We start from the raw sequence: 19211 nt of genomic DNA on the forward strand, positions 1-19211 counted from the left end.
ACCACTACTACAAACCCACAAAATGTTCCACAGAATTCCATGGCTTTATATACGCGCGCGCTAAAGTTCTAAACTTTGACGCTGCGCTCTATGGCGTCATAATGATTGAGACTGCGCCGTCTCGACGATAAAGTTCTCCTGTCAGGATGATATTTGCAAAATAAAAAAGTTCATTAGTTGAACAAACGTATAGGCTATATCAGTATTTGAAACCCGAAAGGTTAATATCGCTGTAATTTTGTGTGCGTGCGTGCGTGTAAAACTCAAATATTCAAAAATAAAAATTTAACCTATTATTTAGCCCATGTTTCTGTCTATCTATCTATCTATCTATCTATCTATCTATCTATCTATCTATCTATCTATCTATCTATCTATCTATCTATCTATCTATCTATATATAGTGGAAAAAATGAAATTTAATATTATATAAATTATATAATTATTCAATGTCTAAATCTTTCATGCATGCTATAAATGCAGTCATAAGTTGTAATAAATATAATAAACAAAATATAAGCTGACAAAAATATAAAACAGGGCAATTGTAAATGAATTATTACAGGATGCTAAAACTTTAGGCTTCTTAAAAATTTGTCTGAGCAGCAGAAGGAAACATAAAAATATGATTTTTGATACTGTAGGGACAATGAAATTCAAATTCAAAACTTAATAACTCTGCTTGTGCGCATATGAAATGCTTCTACATGATTGTGTGGTCAATATCGTAACTTTAATGATTTATCGTGCGTGTATTTATATGAATGTTTTAATAAAAAAGCATGTCACATGTGATTCCTAACAGACTGCAGTATGTGGGCTTTTTTTAATAAACATTTGATGCAAATGTCACTCAGTGATTTTGAATAAAACAAGACCAGTGTATAACCAGATAATAGTTTACACCGAAAAGGTTTTCTACTGTAATAAAATCACAAACAACTTGTTTGCATTGAAATGTTTTGGCATTGTTATCTATTCTACAAAAAAAAAAAAAAAAAAAAAAAAAAAAAATATATATATATATATATATAATATATATATATATATATATATATATATATATTTTTTTTTTTTTTTATTATATTAATGTTTATTATATTTATATATCGTTTTAATATAATTTCCTTGTAAAACATACTGCGATGTTAGTTTTATTTACAACAGTCTCTGAAGAACTCTCACTAAGCTTCTATCTCCCTCTCGTGGTGAGTCAAGAAACATGCACTATATTTTACATTTGAACAAACTTCATAAAGCTTTTTCACTTTACTGTTACTTAGCACTTACTTCAAAATGATGCATCAAATTTTTTGAGGAGAAAATGCCATCCTAGGGCAAAGTACTGAGATTTTGAGATTTTACTGAGAAAAAGTGAAGCAACACTTTTTTTAAAATGTATTAAAATGATTTTTTTTATTTGCGCCCCTTGATAGCAACATGAAAGGGCATTCTGGTACTGAGGCTGCCAAAGCAAGAAGCTCTGGCATTGGGAAATTTTGGCGAGTTCTTGTATTGGCAGCCATGAGGAACTAGTGGTCTTTTGGAGAACTTCTGGTACTCAGAAAACATCACATGGACAGCCGTGAGATGCAGCCATTACTTCTGGGATCGAAGGCGTACATCACATGGAGCATAACATCTGGGACAGCCGTGAGAAGAATATCTGAGATCTGACCTTGTTGTCTCAGACAAGCTTTTGAGTGCATGCCTTCATGACAAGAAGCTTTAAAACCAGGTAGCCACTACAGTAAGTTCTACTACCAGGGCAGCAAGACTGGGACACCTGGAGTACCATAGCAGGAACCTCTGGGACATCAAAGATTTGTCTTGAGAGAGAGGTTTTGAGAGAAGATGGCCTTGAGGCCCAAATACTGCTGCTTCAGGTCATGGTGCAAGACGCAAAGCTGACAGGAGACCCTAGAAATGTCTGGGGTTGGAGCTCCATTCTCCACGACTTATATGGAGATCTGAAACAAAAAAACTAAATTTGAAACATTGTAATGTAATGTAATTTTTTTCCCATTCAAAATTAATAGAAAAAGCAAGTATGTAAAAACTTAGGCTTGATACCTGAAGCCAGTCGTGGTAAAGGATATTCCCCAGAAGGAGTCACCGCTTGATGGAGGAGGCTCAAACGGCAGCAATCTGTGCAGAAACATGGGACAAACATCAGATCATGAACTTTACATTTGAGCTATTTAGTTATCAGATCTAACCTTAAAGAACATTTATATGATGTTAGGAATCTGACTTTGCTTTTTTGTGAACTCACCTATTAACAATGAAGGCTCTGAGAAAAAACTATATACATATGTACACATCCCCAAGCGAGCAGTACCGCCAGACGCAAGTACTGCTGCTTCAGGTCATGCCGCAAGACGCAAGCATGGCCTGCCGGCCCCGCAAGACGCAAAGGCTTCACGGAGGGATGGAAAGCCTCTCTGCCAGCCCGCAAGACGCAAAGCTGACAGGAGACTCTGGAAACGTCTGGGGTTATATGGAGATCTGAAACAAAACAGAAAACAACAACACCGGATAAATGGAAATGTACATACATTACGCTTCATACATAAAAAAAAAAACAACAGAAGCAAATGTTTAAAAACCGGCTGATCTTACGCTCGGTACCTTAAACCAGTCGTGATGAAGGATCTTCCCCAGACTGAGCCGCCGCTGTGGTTTCTGCTGCAGGAGGCTGCAGATCAAACGGCAGCAGTCTGTGCAGAAACACAGGACAGATATCTGATTATGACCTGAATCATTTACATTCATCTGAGAGATCTGATCTGTGAGAATATTTGTATGACAACCGTATTCAGACTTCTTTTCTTGTGATGAAGACCTCACCTTTCGATAGCGCAGGCTCAGACCAAAGGTTTAGTTCGGTCTTCTGCAGGTCCTCCTCAGTTGGAAAACGGCCGCACAGCATCGTGAACAAGGTGACCCCGAGAGACCACGACATTGCAGACTTCGCATGGTACTTGCCCTTGATCCTGTACTCAGGAGGGTAGTACTCCATGGTGCCTGGAGGACAAGGGATTCCATCTCATATGCAAGTTTGCATCACCTAAGCATTCTGTGAGCTTTGAGCTTTTTGCTACATACCGCACAATGTCGTGTAGGTAGACTTTCTCAGGAGGTCCCCACACCCAAAGTCAATCAACTTGACCTGCAGGGTGTCCTTGCTCACGATGAAGTTTTCCAACTTAATGTCGCCGTGAAATACACCGCGGCGACAACACGTGCGAGCTGCCTGCGTTGCCTGCCGCATGATGTGCCGAACTAAACCTTCTTCTAGCCTGCCTCCGTGGCCCTCCAAGAAACTAACCAAGTTCTCGGAGGGCGACGGACACTCGAGGACCATGACGTAGCTGTCACGTTGTTCCTGCCAGTCCAGCAGCTGAATAATCCCTGGCGCGCTGGGTCCCTTGTTGGCCAGGAGTGTGAGGCGATCTCCAAAGGCAAGGGGTTGGGATGGTCAGGCTAGAGGACGGACAGTTTTAAAATGGTTTGTTTAGTGAAAAACCATTTGTAGTCTGCGATTAACTGAAAACAGTGACTGAGATGAGTGCACATGACTTACAATAGTTAGATATTCCATGTCGTGGGTCTTCATGACGTCTTTCACTGCCACCTGATCAACAAAACAAAAGAAGAACGATTCACGTGTGTCGAGGTCATATTGTTCCACTCATTAAACTTGAAGACTCTGGACACAATAGTGAAAGGATGAGAAAATAACCTAATGTGATCTTACCTTAAGGCCATCCTCCACGCGGCTAGCTTCATGAACGACGCCATACCCACCAACCCCCAGACGATCACCAAGCTCGTAGTGGCACATAATGTTATCTATTAAGAGAGAAATGATTTCATTGTTTTCACGGTGACATTAAACAGTGGTGAGGTGCATATCATCCAAAGGGACTGTATTTATTTAGTGCTTAATAACACAATTAATGGATACTCAAATCAGTTTTCCCTCCACATCTTATATTTTACCATTAGTGCTGCTGGCTGGCGATGGAGGCTCAATAAGCTGCACCTGAGTTTGACCCAGGCGGATCAATCTGAGGCGATTTCTGGCAGCTTTGAGGAAAGAGGGCAGCCTCCAGAACCTCTTCTTCCTCTTTTTCTCCTCCTCCTCCTCCTCACTCCATGCCTCCCTACTCTTCTCCTCCTCCTCCTCCCTCCTATGGGCGAGTCCCTCACCGGCATCGACAGGCGGCTCATCGCGAGGATGAGGATGGTGTTGCTCCGCCCTGTCGGTTACGGGTGTAGGGGGTGTACTGAGATGGTGGTTGTACACCTCGCCATCATTCACCGGCGTTACCCGAGAAATTCGCTGTCCCATGACTCCGTACAAAACTCGCGTTTTCGACCACTACTACAAACCCACAAAATGTTCCACAGAATTCCATGGCTTTATATACCGCGCGCGCTAAAGTTCTAAACTTTGACGCTGCGCTCTATGGCGTCATAATGATTGAGACTGCGCCGTCTCGACGATAAAGTTCTCCTGTCAGGATGATATTTGCAAATAAAAAAAGTTCATTAGTTGAACAAACGTATAGGCTATATCAGTATTTGAAACCCGAAAGGTTAATATCGCTGTAATTTGTGTGCGTGCGTGCGTGTAAAACTCAAATATTCAAAAATAAAAATTTAACCTATTATTTAGCCCATGTTTCTATCTATCTATCTATCTATCTATCTATCTATCTATCTATCTATCTATCTATCTATCTATCTATCTATCTATCTATCTATCTATCTATCTATCTATCGTGGAAAAAATGAAATTTAATATTATATAAATTATATAATTATTCAATGTCTAAATCTTTCATGCATGCTATAAATGCAGTCATAAGTTGTAATAAATATAATAAACAAAATATAAGCTGACAAAAATATAAAACAGGGCAATTGTAAATGAATTATTACAGGATGCTAAAACTTTAGGCTTCTTAAAAATTTGTCTGAGCAGCAGAAGGAAACATAAAAATATGATTTTTGATACTGTAGGGACAATGAAATTCAAATTCAAAACTTAATAACTCTGCTTGTGTGCATATGAAATGCTTCTACATGATTGTGTGGTCAATATCGTAACTTTAATGATTTATCGTGCGTGTATTTATATGAATGTTTTAATAAAAAAGCATGTCACATGTGATTCCTAACAGACTGCAGTATGCGGGCTTTTTTTAATAAACATTTGATGCAAATGTCACTCAGTGATTTTGAATAAAACAAGACCTGTGTATAACCAGATAATATTTTACACCGAAAAGGTTTTTTTTTACTGTAATAAAATCACAAACAACTTGTTTGCATTGAAACTTTTTGGCATTGTTATGTACACTGAGAAAAAAAAATATATATCGTTTTAATATAATTTCCTTGTAAAACATACTGCGATGTTTGTTTTATTTACAACAGTCTCTGAAGAACTCTCACTAAGCTTCTGTCTCCCTCTCGTGGTGAGTCAAGAAACATGCACTATATTTTACATTTGAATAAACTTCATAAAGCTTTTTTCACTTTACTGCTAGTTAGCACTGACTTCAAAATGATGCATCAACTTTTTTGAGGAGAAATTTAAATCCTAGAGCAATGTCCTTAGATTTTAGTTACATAAATCATACATTACTAGTCTACCATATCTACAAATGGGAAATAATTTAAGACACATTTTAATTTCTGCACATTTAGGCTCACAAAAATGCTACGAAAAAACAAAACTTGCATTTTTTACCACTGGGGCATGTTGACACAAGAGGTCAGTGTGTGTTTTGTGAACCGTACCTTTCCCTTGACCAAAAACGGTAGAAAATAATGAAAAGCGTTTTATTCAGATTCACTGGTTTTAAACAAGACAGTTTTCCAGAACAGACAGTACCTGTCCAAACATCTCTTTTAGCAAACTTCACATTACAGTGAGTGATAGATTTTCTAGTGAATGAGGAATAGAGGAATAACAGGTTTATGTCCATTATTTACATATTGCAGATCTAGGTTAAACTCCTGTCACAAATCTTTTACATGTGAGAACAAATCAACATTTAACTTCCTGCAGAGTGACATTCCTGTCGGCAGATGCCGGTTTTTACACAAATGTCTATTATTTCTAACCTTTTCAGTTAGATCTGATTTGATTGTTGCTATATTTAGGTCTCTGCAAGTTATCTTTTAATGGCAGGGATATATTTGATGAAAGAGATCTAATGAACTTGAATTTCTTTCCTCGTACGAGGCTGATATCACGGATATATCGTTTGGATTCTTCTTAAGGTCAGTCTGAGACTGCTTGGCAGACCGTACTTGGTCAGCTCCTGTTGTATCTGAAATAAGATCAAAGGATTTTAAAATTTCGATTGCGCCATAATTTGATAATAATAAAAACGCTACACCCTGTAGTAAGTGCAACTTACTCTCTCTAAAACGGTCTCGATTTTTCCACTCTCTCTTAGGTCTGAATATGAAGAAACTCTCATTTGAAGTCCTATGATATTTTCTAGGAGAAACAACGCACACGTACACAGTTACGCGTGTTTAATTAATCACAGGAATAGTTTACCCAGAAATGAAAATTTCCCTCCTATTTACTCACCCTCAGGCCATTCGAGATGTATTTGCATTTGTTTTCATTCGAACTGATTTAGAGAAATGTATCATTCCATCAGCTGCTCACCAATGGCTGCTTTGCAGTGAATGGGTGCCGTCAGAACGATAAGATGATAAAAACATCACAATAAACCACTCTACATCAGTTAACATCTTGTGAAGACAAAAGCTGCACGTTTATATTCTCTATTCATTTACTAACTGCTTTTTTCTTCTCTATGCTTTTTGCATTCTATCTATTGGTTTCCTTTTTTAATTTATTATGCAATTATCAAAAGCCTCTAACGCTACCTTGCACTATTCTTTTTTAGATTCTGTTTTCTTTTTACTATATAATAATAAAAAAACCTTGCTACATGTACCGTATTAAGCTGACAGACTTTTTTTTTTATAGCGCTTTGAATCACTTTCGCTTTGAATAAAAGCATTTGCTAAATGACTAAATGTATAATGCTATAATGATAGGTTTGTTTCTTACAAAGCTTTTCACTTCAAAGGACATTCAATGATGGACTGGATTGGTGTGGATTACTTGTCTTTTGTGACCTTTTTATCAGCTGTTCGCAAACTCATTCTGACGGCACCCATTCACTGCAGAGGAACCACTGGAGAGAAAGCAATAAAATGCTGAATTCCTCCAAATCTGTATCAACGAAGAAACAAACACATCTACGTCTTGGATAATACTTGTTTGTTTGCTTGTTTCTGGGCACATTGTAACATTTGGCAGACACTTTTGTGAAAGAAATCCAGGCTCTTTCAAGGTATAACGTCATGCCATGTCGAGCAGCCAACAACCTTGACGTCACACCTTGACGTTTCTTGGAGGGCCATGGAGGCATAAGTGAATAATGCTACAGATTAGCATTTTTATGATGGTTGCATACCTTTTCTGTTTTGATCCGATCCACCGTCGACCCTGAAGGCCCATCGTCCTGGAACATTGACATTAGTGGAGTTCTTGAGGTTGGGAATAGCACTCCCGTCGTTTGACCCAGGGATACTAAAGTAGGCCGTGGAGTTTATTGTGTCATAACCAGCCTGCACAAACAAGGAAAAAAAAATGAATTATTGAGAAAGATTATCAAGAAGAGAATTCTTCCACTATGTCTTACCTGCACCGTATTATACGCCGCCGCAATGTCACCGTAATTCATGAGAATAAAGGACAAATCCCCGCCCGAAATCAAAACCACTTGAAACGACGTTTCCTGCGAAGTTTAGGAACACTGACCGTCACACGGCTGTAAGAATATCTCATCTGTAACCTCGAGCTTGAAGGAGTTAACCAACTCACCGTGCCGGAGTGGTAAAAGTACGCAACCCTATCCCAGGTTGCAACTAGGACCCAAGTAGCCGTGAAGGTCAGATCAGGGAAGTATTGGTTGATATCCTGAGTGGCGCGAGTGAGAACGCTCCCGCTGGAGTACTGCTGATACGAGATGATGCCGTTCATACTGACGTCAACGTCGGTCCAGAGGGGAGCGATGATGTCTTCACTTCCATTGATGGGAAAGTTGTTAAATACTAACTGTGACTGGTTGAATGTGAGGTGTCCGTTATTGTTAACCTAAGCAGTGAAAGATATCAGTTTTGCGCGTTACATTTTAAATCAATCGCCCATATCGCATTAGCAAAACTAAATTCTCACATATGTCCTGTTGTACGTGTGGCCGAAGAACACAAAAGGACTCCACAGGTCAATAAGAGTGGAGTTTCCATCCTCGGGGGCAATATTAACGGTGTCTCCTTCCAATGAGCCAAACGGATAGAATGTCACCGGCGCTGCAACTAAAATCATGTTAACTTCAGTTAACAGTACAGTTTGACTTTTTATAGTTCTAATATAGTTTTTATATAGTTCTGAGGTTAATAATTACCTGTCTGCGCCTCAGTCACCCTGCCTGTTTAACAAAAAACATTACATTTAAATACACTTCTATAAAGAACGTGTATCGTCTTTACCATATTATGAAGGATATTATTGTTAAAACTCACTCAGTGACAGGACTGATGTAAATACCAGCAGATAATGTGAAAGTAGAGACGCTCTCATGATCAATATTTGGATTGGATTCGAGATACCAGAATGCCACTGCTAGAACACAAGTGCAGGAGAACCAAAAAGTTTGTCAGTTGAAAACCTAAAATATCAATTAGCGTTAATGTTAATCATCTAAATGTACATATAATGAGATGTAGACAAAAAGTTAGAAGGTACTTACCACAGACGGTGTCATGTGGACTATGTTCTTGTCCTCTCTGTAGGTTCAAATCTGTCAGTATTTATCATAACCCTAAAGGGAGGGACATGTTCAGTGAATGCTTGTCAAATGCTCTCAGATGAAAGACAACTGAACAATGCTCACTACTCAGGCTAAACAACAATTGAAGTGAAAGAGCCTCAGTTGACTGCTGACATCATAACGTATTTTTAGAGTTAATCTCATTGAAATTATTTGCTTATGTACTCTTGAGCAATATCATTTTTGTTTATGAAATAGTCCTATATGCTCACCAATGGCGAATGGGTGCCGTCAGAATGAGAGCTGATAAAAACATCACAATGATCCAGAAGTAATCCTCATTACTCTAGTCCATCTTGTGTAATGAAAAGTTGCAAATAAATCCATCAGGACTTCTTAACTTTAATACTAAAGCGAAATTTCTCCAAATCTAATGGAGAAACAAACTCATCTGGATACTGAGAGGTGAGAAAGGTTGAAGCTAGTTTTCACTTTTGGGTGAACCATTTATTTTTGTTGTCCATCATTTGCTATATGATGCAAAAAATGCTTAATCCATCACAAATGCATGTTGTTCATTCTTACGTTTCAATAAAATTGATAAGAACCAGGACTGCAAATAAACTTTAAACTAAAAACTATATCATATAAATTTGTTTATTTTTTATTACATAAATTGCCTATTGAATAAATTATTTGCCTATATGCCTATTGAAGATTATTTTAGATTTTTATTTTAGACTTTAGATTAGATTTTTTGTAAAATGTTTATAAAATGTGATTTGTTTTGGTACGGCAGATATGAATAAACAAAAAGAAAGGATAAAAAGCTTCCCGTTTTGTTTGTGCCAAGTTTAATTTAGCAGAAGAAAGACAAATCAGTCAAGTGTCAATATAAACAGGTTGACATGCAATAATCGTCAAAAAAAACCCTAACTACAGAGTTTGAATGTTAAATTGCCAGATGTTCTAAAAAAATATGGTAACAGACAGTAAAGAAGTAGATTACGTGAAGGAATTTTTGACATGGATGAGTGATGCTTCTAGTAAATGACAAAGAACAGGTTTAATTTCATTGTTTGCATACTACAGATGAGTCTGATTAGTTAAAAGCCTGAAACTCCCCAGGAGGCAGGACTAAAAATCTAAATCAATGATCATTATTGAAGCTAAATTAACATAGTATATAATTCATTTTAATACATTTGTCATGTTTTTCGTTAGTTTTTTAAAAAACAATGTAGAAAGGCAAGAAAAGATACATGTTGCCTTCTTGTGGAGTGACATTCCTCTCTTTATCAGTTTCTAAATCTATCTACGGCAGCAGCATTCAGAGTTTTAATTCCCATATATTCCAGTATTACGACTGTGTCTTTTTGATTTTTCTGAACTTCAGCTCAAAGTTACTTGACACTCCACGATTGACCAACTCTTGTTTTATCTGCAAAAACAAACCAAAAAATGGATAGATCAAAATCTGCTTTATTTCAAATGTAATCTACTGGCTATGGGTACTGGTAAAATTCACAGAGTAAAAAATTTGAAAATGTCATTGCTAGATAGAAAAGCCACAACTATCAGATACAAAGTTAAAAATAAAAGATAAGAGACATTTTCCCCTCGATAAAGGGCTTCCAAACAACTTCCGCTATGAAAAGCGTGACTTACTTGATACAAAATGACCTCCATGATTTCACTCTGCGTTAGGTCTAAAAATGACCTAAGTTTCATTTGAACTCCTATGACGGTTTCTAAAAGGACACACACATAATAAGACACCCTAGCATGATGCGAACGAACTAATAAAAGGAACAAGTAATTATGATTAAAATCCTACCTGTTCCATTGTTCACAAGAAAGGCCCAACGACCAGGAACGCCTACGTTAGTCGTGGTCTTAAGGTTTAGGGTGTAGCCACTATTTTGATCGTAATGAATTACGTAGTAGTCAGTGGAGCCTATTGTGTCGTATCCAGCCTATTAAAACAAATCAAAAATTATATACAGAGCTAGTAACTTGTTCTTCAATACTGCGATTCTTGTTTTACCTCCACTGGGTATGGTATCCCAGCACAGTCGCCGTAATGCAGCAGAATGAAAGAAAAGCCGTGACCTGAAATTAAAAGGTTATTATTAACCTGAAATAAAAGAAATCAGACCAAATCCAGTTCAATATAAGCTGCCATATCACAGCATTTAGAATATATATAACTGGCAATAGAATTAAAATCTCACATAAACGAAGCTGTATGAGCGGTTAAAGTACTTAAATGGAGTGGAGAAGGCAACAATTTGATAGGTATCACCACCAGATTCAAGAACTTGAATGTCTCCTGCCGTCGCGCCGAATGGATAAAATATTGCTGGTGCTGATGACAGAATGGCCCAAAAAAAAAAATACAAATGAAGATTTTACTGTTTTTGCATCTCAGAATCTACAGTGATTACTCATAACTAACAAACCTGCACCACTAATTAAAATGTCAATAAGTACCTGTCCATGAAGTTGTAGTGGCTGTTAAAGAAAATTGTATCTTCTTTAGTGACAAATTCTAAAAACTTCTACAAAGAATATGTATACATATGTATAAACACACAGCATGTTCAATGAGTTTCCAATCAATCATGGCATTGTTATTTGTTGAGACTGGTGGTTTCAAAAAGAATGAACGCTGTTAAATACATCATTGACTCACTTCACGGCTGTAGTTTTTATTAATTTCTTGCTGAAATGGGGAATCAGGGTATTTGACTGTAATTTAAAATACCTGACGTTGTTGTTGGTGCAGGTGATGGAGTAACGGCTATTAAAGAAAAAGAAATGATAAAATAAGAATTATCTCAATTTCACTCTTCAGATGTCTCATACTTTAGAAACCTGTCCAAATCAGAGCTTTCAGAAGAGCGAGTGTCCGGATTTGTCCAACAATCGCAGCAAGCAAAAATTCAGTTATTGATAGTTTTACCATTTTTTAAAACACGCCATTGGCCATACGTTGAGTGATTAATGAAAACTGCACAAATAAAGAAAGAGATAACTGTCCTCCTTTAGCGGCAACATGATATACCTAACTCAGAGCATTCATTTTAATAAACAAAAGAAATATATTTCACATAAAAAACAATCAATTTATCAAAACAAGCATTTCAATCGTATCTACATATATGTGTGGCCACAGTCATCATAACACGTTTTATTCAAAGGTCTGTATCTACCTGCTGCTGCTGTTGTTGGCGGTGGTGCTGATGTTCATGCAGAAGAAAAAGAGCACAGAATTACAACAATCATCTGTAGACTACATAAAAATTGCAAAAAAAGTTAGCCGTATGAACGCACATGCAAACACCATTAAATACCTTGTAAATCAATTCTGCCTCTAGATATTGATCTGATGTTATAATTGAAAATATTACGTTATATTACATATAGGTTATAAAACTTTAAGTTCTTCTTGGAGGACAATGCCGTGATTTCCTCGCTCTCCAGAAGTCTGAACACACTCTTCTATGGAAAAAGCTATAGAATGTGCTTTCTATATAAATAAAATGAATGCCGTGGCAAAAACATGGAAGTCATTTGTTATTATCATTTTTTTGTTTAGTATATTCGTTAGCTAAGCAAGCGTTGGGTTTGGGTCTTCGGCCGTTTAGGCTGTAAAGACCTTTGAAATAACTGAAATCGTTCAGCAAGGACAAGCAATGCTGCAAAACCTGCCTGGAACTACTTTCGGCGTGTGAAAAGCCGTTTTAATCAGCGGTGCAGCTGTACTCCGTATGCCTTAAATGATCCCCGAGCCAAAAGAGCTCCGGCAGTCACGTAACCCATTATGTTTACACCAGCGTGCGTGCTGGCGGGCAGGAACAGCCGGGAGCGTGTGTGAAATGAGTTTTAAGGTGAAAGAATTCACTGCGTACTTCAATTCCAAACAGCACGTTTTACGAAGCACTTCAGCTCGTGTGTTTTACGATTAAGCTTCAAGTATAAGAAGCTTACTTATTAAAAAGTTATCCGTATGAAAGACTCTTTTGAAAGACGGCTTCCCTTATATCGATAATATCTCATCTAATCAAGTCCTGAATCAACAGCAAGAGCTCTATAAACAAAACCCTCACCTTATATAAGCGGGGCCGTACCATTAACAAATGACAAAGGGGTCACTCACACACAAATACATTCAAATAGGCTAACATACTACCTAAATAAAACTCAGTCCAAACGGATACTATCTATAAATGAATTTGTGCACTGTAACGAATCGTGTAAATAAAGAACAACATCATTTGTTGCTCGTTGTTAGGTCTTCCATTCACTACAGCTTTTAGAAAATAATTATTATTAGCTATACTTATTCTCCTTTAGCATGCATAAACACAAACTACCTTACTTAGAGCATTCATATTTAGACAAATAATCAAAGGAAACGTACAAAAAACATCAAACTTATCAAAACAAACATCTATAATCCTTAAATCACATGCATTCGAGTGTGGCCTTATTCAAATGTCTAGACTTACCTGCTGATGTTGTTGTTGGTGGTGGTGGTGCAGTTGTTGTTTTTGCTAAAGAAAAACACAAAATTATCACAATCATCTGTAGACTGCATCTAATGTAAGAGAAAATGTTGCATAGCTGTGTGATTCAATCCCAGCTTTGTTACCCGCTGTGACTGATATGTTTGCCCTTTTAGTGGTTCCTAAAGAACGAACACCATTAAATACCTTGTGAGTCAATTATTCTGGTTATACTACAGCTATACCAAACCTCTAGATGATATTCTGTTATATATAGGTTTTTGTCCTTAACGGTATTCAGCAGGAAAATATATTTATGCATATTTTTATTTTTAGAAAAACTACATTCATCGTCCTCAAGGACATCACCATTATTACCTCACTAGTCACAAAACGTCATTGAGCTTTTAAATAAATAGTGTCGTAAAATTGTACATTATACCTTAAAAGTCGTTTGAACTCCTGCAGCTTTGTTTTTATTTGCAGAAGCAACTCGTATCCAAATTTGACATAAATTCTATACTTTATTTCTGATAACATTATCTTTTCGGTTGAGAGAGAAACAGGTCTGAGTAGTCTACCTGTTGTTGGAGAGGAAGTACTTAATGGAGATGTCTGTGCCCTGGCTGAGGAAAAAGAGAGATTATTAAATTCAGAAGCACGCTTTAATGTCTTTTCCGTCTTAAGACTGATAATCGAACAGCAAACAAAACCTTACTCAGTGACAGGAGCGATATGAACATCAGCAGATGTGGTGAAATCAGAAACAATGTCATGATCAAGTCAGGGATAAAACTACAGTAGAAGTGCTTCTTCTGTAATCAGAGTATCAGAAATAATAATAAGAATGTATTAGAAATCAGAATAAAAGCCTATGCTTTATTTAACATGGCAGAGCTACTTGTTTCTACGAGTATTAAAACATAAAGGTAAATATTTTTAACACCAATATCTTAAATTGTCTTGCTTCTATCATTATATTATATTGTTGCTTCTATTGCATTGCTTTATAAAACACATTCAGCAACCTGATTGGCTTATTGTTTTATTTTTGCAGTTTAAGAATTAGAAAATTAGAAATTTTGCTACACATTAAGGATTAACTGTAAAAGAACAAAACATGGAGCAATAAATATTTTATAGAAAGCCCTGTCTTACCTCATACGGCTTCTTGTACCTGCTGTGAGTTAGCAGGAAGTTTCATCGATATTTAAGCATGTCCACTCCTGGCAGAGTTTACAGATAAACATCTGTTAGAATGAAAAAAAATGTTTTGTTGGAATACTGCCAGTACTTCTTTGCCACCCTCAATCTCTTATTTGCTGTAGATAATAACAGTCATACTTTATGTAGGCATGTCTACTAACAAGTAAGTAACAACAGCTGCCGTGTTATTTGATACGTGCAACATACTGCATCATTTCTTTTTAAGTGCTAATAAACACTGCATAAGAATGTAGAGAATGAGGATTACACAGAATAATAATAATAAATATCAGGGGACACGTGACAGGTGAATAGTACTAATAATACAGAAAACAAGTCATATTGACATTTCTATGAATTGCTAGATTTTGAACAAAACTTTATGTGTTATATTTATCTATAACAGTAACACTTTAGATGTTTAGTTGGCCTTGTTACATGTACCTACTATTAAAATATTAAAATAGTATTACATGCAAGTAACCCCAAGGCAAACCCGGTAGTCTGGTTATCCTCGTATACTTGTATATATTATACTGTAGTATTTTACTTATTGTACTAACCCTAATCCTACTCCTAAAACTAACCCTACCCCACGTAGTTACCGTATTTGACCAGCACTTTCTTGGTTAAGTACACTTTAAGTACATTGTAAGTACACATACTGTAAAATAAAGGGCAACTCTACTCATAAGTACATGTAGTTAATTAATATTACTCATTACTAATGTATAATTACTCTGTAACAAGGACACCTTAAAATAAAATCTATATAATACTATTACACAGCATTTTTTTATTAAATATTTTCATATATACTGAAATATATATTTATTTCAATCTATTACAGTCAGTATTCCCATATTGTTTAGTTTGCCAGCTCTTCCTGTTTTTAATGTATTAAATATAATGACATATTGAAATATAGCATAATAGTGTTGTAAACCTATTGTTTATTCATTATTTCGGTCCACTTCAGAGACAGTTTGTGATATTATGATGACAATGTTGATTAGATTATGTGGTGTCACGTCTCATTGATTTTTAAGAGGTATACAAAGATACAAAAAACGCACATGTGTATTTTAGAATTATTTCAAGGGATTATTTGAGGTGTTTAGAAGTGAAAGCAGTTCGTAGTAGGGTCAAGTACTTGTGATCTTATGTAAGCTATTCTTCCAGCAAGGAAGAATATGTTTATTTCCATTGTTCACATACGACAGATCGGTTTGACTAGACTTGCAACTGATAAAGAGATCTCATAACAAATGCAATGATCATAAAAATGTATCAATGTATTTAACATACAGCAGCAACCGCTGAAACAAACTTCAACTGTAATTATGTTTTGTACATTGAGTTACATATGTAAGAAAACTAAAGGGTGAAAAAAATAAACGTTTCTCTCCCGGCAATAAAAGGGCAGCAGTAATGAAGCATATAAGTTCCATTCCACGATGCTGATGTTACGTTTGCGTCTTCTTGACTCTCCTTAACTCCATCTCGACGCTACTTGGCAGTCCGCGACTGACCAGCTCTTGTTTTATCTGAAACAAAGATGAACAGACAGATCACAAAGCATTTCATTCCCATTCCGCTCAATTGATTCCACGCGACATAAAGTGCTCTGGTGACTCACTTGATGCAAAACGACCTCAAAGTTTTCGCTCTGTGTTAGATCTGAAAATGACTGAAGTTTTATTTGAAGTCCTATGACGGTTCCTAAAAGAACACGGACATGATAAGGCACTATAACATGACATAAATCAACTGATAACAGCAGCGCATTATTTTCAATCCTACCTGTGCCATTGTTCACAAGAAAGGCCCAACGACCAGGAACGCCTACGTTAGTCGTGGTCTTAAGGTTTAGGGTGTAGCCACTATTTTGATCGTAATGAATTACGTAGTAGTCAGTGGAGCCTATTGTGTCGTATCCAGCCTATTAAAACAAATCAAATATTATATACAGAGCTAGTAACTCGTTCTTCAATACTGCTATGCTTGTTTTACCTCCACTGGGTATGGTATCCCAGCACAGTCGCCGTAATGCAGCAGAATGAAAGAAAAGCCGTGACCTGAAATTAAAACCGCTTGAACCGTGATTGCCTGAAAAGAAAAGCAAAAACGTCACGAGTCATCGTTTATACAGCCTTCAATCTAGTCCCTGGAAAGAAAGAAACTAGTTACCGGGCCTGAGTGTTGATTAAATACGTTCAAATCCCAAGTTAGCGCATAGTCCCAAGTTGCAACAAAGACCCAAGAAGCCGTGAAGCCCCTTCCAGGGAAGTACTGGTTTATATCCTGAGTGGCACGAGTTAAGACCCTTCCACTGGTGTACTCCTGATACGAGTATCTACCTATACCAAGATCATCCAGCTCAGTCCAGAGCGCAGCGATGTAATCTTCTGCTCCATATGTGGGAAAAGGGTAAGGATGAGCTTCTGGTAAAGCTTGGTTGAATGTAAGGAGTCCGTTATTATTAACCTGACATAAAAGAGAAAAGCTCAAATGCAGCAGTAAAATGAAAAGCGGATTACCACGTTTTTTTCATATTAGACTTAAATCTCACATAAATGCTGTTGTAGGAGCGGCCAAAGTAGGTAAAGGGAGTGGAGAAGGCAACAAAGTAGGAGGTATCACCACCATCAAGAATTACTGGGTCTCCTGCCTCTGCACCGAATGGATAAAATATCGCCGGTGCTGACGAGAAAATTAACTCAAAAAGTCAAATGAACAAGTCTCATCATAATTATCATGATTCAGACACAAATGCACCATTAATTCAAAAATTGATAGATACCCGTCCATGGAGTCGTTGCTGCAATGGCTGTTAAAGAAAATAGTGTTCAGTTATAAATCACTTCAGTAAAGGTCATTAAAAATGAAGTAGTAATTAATTATCACCTGTTGTGCTGGTTTCCTTGCTGGTGGTAGTTTCTGAAAGAATGAACACTGGATTATAAATGCAGAAATGTCCTATTCCTGTCGATTTTCAATTCAGTGCAGCATTTCATGCTTTTGAGAAAAACAAGTATATTCAAAGTCTTTATAAGTACCTGCTGCTGCTGCTGTTATAGTCATTTCTGTTAAAGAAAAAGAGCATAAAATGACTACAGTCTTCTGTAGACTGCAAAAGAAAAATTGAAAATAAAAGCGTTTCATAGCTGTATGATGATTCTTTCAGTCAGAGCTATATTACCTGGTGTGGCTATGGTAGTTTCTGTTGTGGTTACTGCATGAACGAACAAATACAAACACTATTAATTACCTTTGTGAACTCATATGACAAGTGTGCTTTTCTTTTCTTAAAGATGTATAAGGTTCGTTTGGGCAGCATTTTTAAAAATGTTTGATTCTAATTCAAAGGTCTATAACTACCTGCTTCTGTTTTGTAAAATCCATAAAACTATAAATCAGTAATATGACTGTGTGTATATATATATATATATATATATATATATATATATATATATATATATATATATATTTTTTTATTACAGTCTTATTGCTTCTATCATTTTCTATTGTTTTATCAAATCGTAAACATATTAAGTATTTTTTGAGAGCGTATTACTTTATTTTTTCTGTTGTCTCAGCTAATTACAAAATAAAGCCATTATCATGTAATATTTACGTTGCATAATCTATTAGAAGTAAAGATAAACTGTAAGAGAAAATAGCTTGCAGCGCACGAAATATTTAATATAAGTAAGCAGGAAGTTTCTTTGATTTTTAAGCATGACCCGGCTGTTCACAGGGAAATATATCCTGGAGAGAAAGAAAAAATGTTTTGTTGAAACACTGCCAGTATTTCAAGCACAAAACAAGCCTAAAACTCACCTCGTTCGAAAAGTCCTTTCTTCAGACGTAATCTAATACGAGCAATAGGCTATGGATGCTCTACACAGGCCTGTCTATCCGTTTTAAGCTGCATGATTCATTACTAAATACGTGATGTTCCTGTACAATAATAACACTGTGCTCTTTTTTTGCGGGTTTTTAGGCTTGTTACAAAACCTAAGAATGTCTGAGCAGACACATTCCTTGAGGGAATTAAAAACCACAACAATGTACTTTTTACTATTACACATATAGTGCCTTTGGGGTTTTCTAATAGTGCTGAGGGAGTGACTGGTGATTTGACATCTTTCCCTGCACTTTCTTACAGCTGTAATATCATTCTGTATTTTTCGCCCACGTCGAACTCACTGCGTTCATAAGAATGTGGAGAATGAGGATCACTCAGAATAAATAATCAGCTGACACAAGAACAGGTGAGAAATATGATTGCTTAAATCACTTTAGTATTTCTACAGAAAATGAGTGTAAGCGATAACCTCATTTATGAAGATATCAGTATCAGTGGTTGCACGATCTGACTATATATAGAATGCCAAAAATATATGAATGCGTAAAATATTTTGCGTCCATTCTGACACACTGCCGTTCGACTAGCTGAAATAAGTTCATACATGTTGAGAGAAATAGAGTTTGTTGAGGAGTAGCGAGGTTTAGGCTTTTATCCCAAGCTGGTTGGCTGGTTTCAGCTGCACTCTCAGCCCGACCAGTTAAACAAGTGGTCAAAGCCATCGAAGCGTTTCATTCGCTAAGC

The 19211-nt window shown here is 36.6% G+C and overlaps 3 protein-coding genes, 1 long non-coding RNA gene and 1 pseudogene across 9 annotated transcripts; all 5 read right to left on the reverse strand.

Annotated features, from left to right (window-relative positions):
• Window positions 1–1342: 1342 nt before the first annotated feature.
• LOC122355744 lies at window positions 1343–3017 on the reverse strand. The gene is made up of 5 exons (XR_006252242.1): window positions 2851–3017; window positions 2632–2720; window positions 2276–2508; window positions 2074–2148; window positions 1343–1970 (listed from the first exon to the last, which is right to left on the reverse strand). It is a non-coding gene; the product is annotated as an uncharacterized LOC122355744 (long non-coding RNA).
• An 83-nt stretch (window positions 3018–3100) lies between these two features.
• Window positions 3101–4663, reverse strand: LOC122355347 (annotated as a pseudogene).
• A 1163-nt stretch (window positions 4664–5826) lies between these two features.
• On the reverse strand, window positions 5827–9513 carry LOC122355118 (sushi, nidogen and EGF-like domain-containing protein 1). 4 transcript variants are annotated; one of them, XM_043253141.1, is made up of 10 exons: window positions 9152–9513; window positions 8859–8930; window positions 8632–8731; window positions 8514–8537; window positions 8285–8424; window positions 7931–8203; window positions 7749–7844; window positions 7521–7674; window positions 6441–6523; window positions 5828–6350 (listed from the first exon to the last, which is right to left on the reverse strand). In XM_043253141.1, exons 2-10 carry the CDS (start codon window positions 8871–8873, stop codon window positions 6270–6272), a joined length of 966 nt encoding a protein of 321 aa, XP_043109076.1. In that variant the 5' UTR covers window positions 8874–8930; window positions 9152–9513; the 3' UTR covers window positions 5828–6269. The 4 variants fall into 4 exon arrangements, with proteins under 4 accessions (XP_043109077.1, XP_043109076.1, XP_043109075.1 ...); XM_043253142.1 differs by lacking the exon at window positions 9152–9513 and having other exon boundaries at window positions 5827–6350; window positions 8285–8418; window positions 8859–9128; XM_043253140.1 differs by lacking the exon at window positions 9152–9513 and having other exon boundaries at window positions 8859–9125.
• A 205-nt stretch (window positions 9514–9718) lies between these two features.
• Window positions 9719–15036, reverse strand: LOC122355119 (alanine and proline-rich secreted protein Apa-like). Of its 2 annotated transcripts, none has more exons than XM_043253145.1 (12): window positions 14549–15036; window positions 14109–14205; window positions 13972–14016; window positions 13394–13438; window positions 12095–12121; window positions 11647–11682; window positions 11373–11393; window positions 11114–11247; window positions 10927–11016; window positions 10717–10855; window positions 10548–10630; window positions 9719–10320 (listed from the first exon to the last, which is right to left on the reverse strand). In XM_043253145.1, the coding sequence occupies exons 2-12, from the start codon at window positions 14164–14166 to the stop codon at window positions 10240–10242; spliced, it is 759 nt and encodes a 252-aa protein (XP_043109080.1). In that variant the 5' UTR covers window positions 14167–14205; window positions 14549–15036; the 3' UTR covers window positions 9719–10239. The 2 variants fall into 2 exon arrangements, with proteins under 2 accessions (XP_043109080.1, XP_043109081.1); XM_043253146.1 differs by having other exon boundaries at window positions 10927–10991; window positions 11188–11247; window positions 14549–15033.
• Window positions 15037–15529: 493 nt separating this feature from the next.
• On the reverse strand, window positions 15530–17963 carry LOC122355117 (sushi, nidogen and EGF-like domain-containing protein 1). 2 transcript variants are annotated; one of them, XM_043253139.1, is made up of 10 exons: window positions 17799–17963; window positions 17656–17682; window positions 17504–17536; window positions 17400–17426; window positions 17169–17299; window positions 16787–17083; window positions 16610–16705; window positions 16400–16538; window positions 16236–16318; window positions 15530–16143 (listed from the first exon to the last, which is right to left on the reverse strand). In XM_043253139.1, exons 2-10 carry the CDS (start codon window positions 17678–17680, stop codon window positions 16063–16065), a joined length of 912 nt encoding a protein of 303 aa, XP_043109074.1. In that variant the 5' UTR covers window positions 17681–17682; window positions 17799–17963; the 3' UTR covers window positions 15530–16062. The 2 variants fall into 2 exon arrangements, with proteins under 2 accessions (XP_043109074.1, XP_043109073.1); XM_043253138.1 differs by having other exon boundaries at window positions 17656–17963.
• Window positions 17964–19211: the final 1248 nt, after the last annotated feature.

Source organism: Puntigrus tetrazona, chromosome 12, assembly GCF_018831695.1.
Source record: "Puntigrus tetrazona isolate hp1 chromosome 12, ASM1883169v1, whole genome shotgun sequence".
NCBI classification, from domain to species: domain Eukaryota; kingdom Metazoa; phylum Chordata; class Actinopteri; order Cypriniformes; family Cyprinidae; genus Puntigrus; species Puntigrus tetrazona.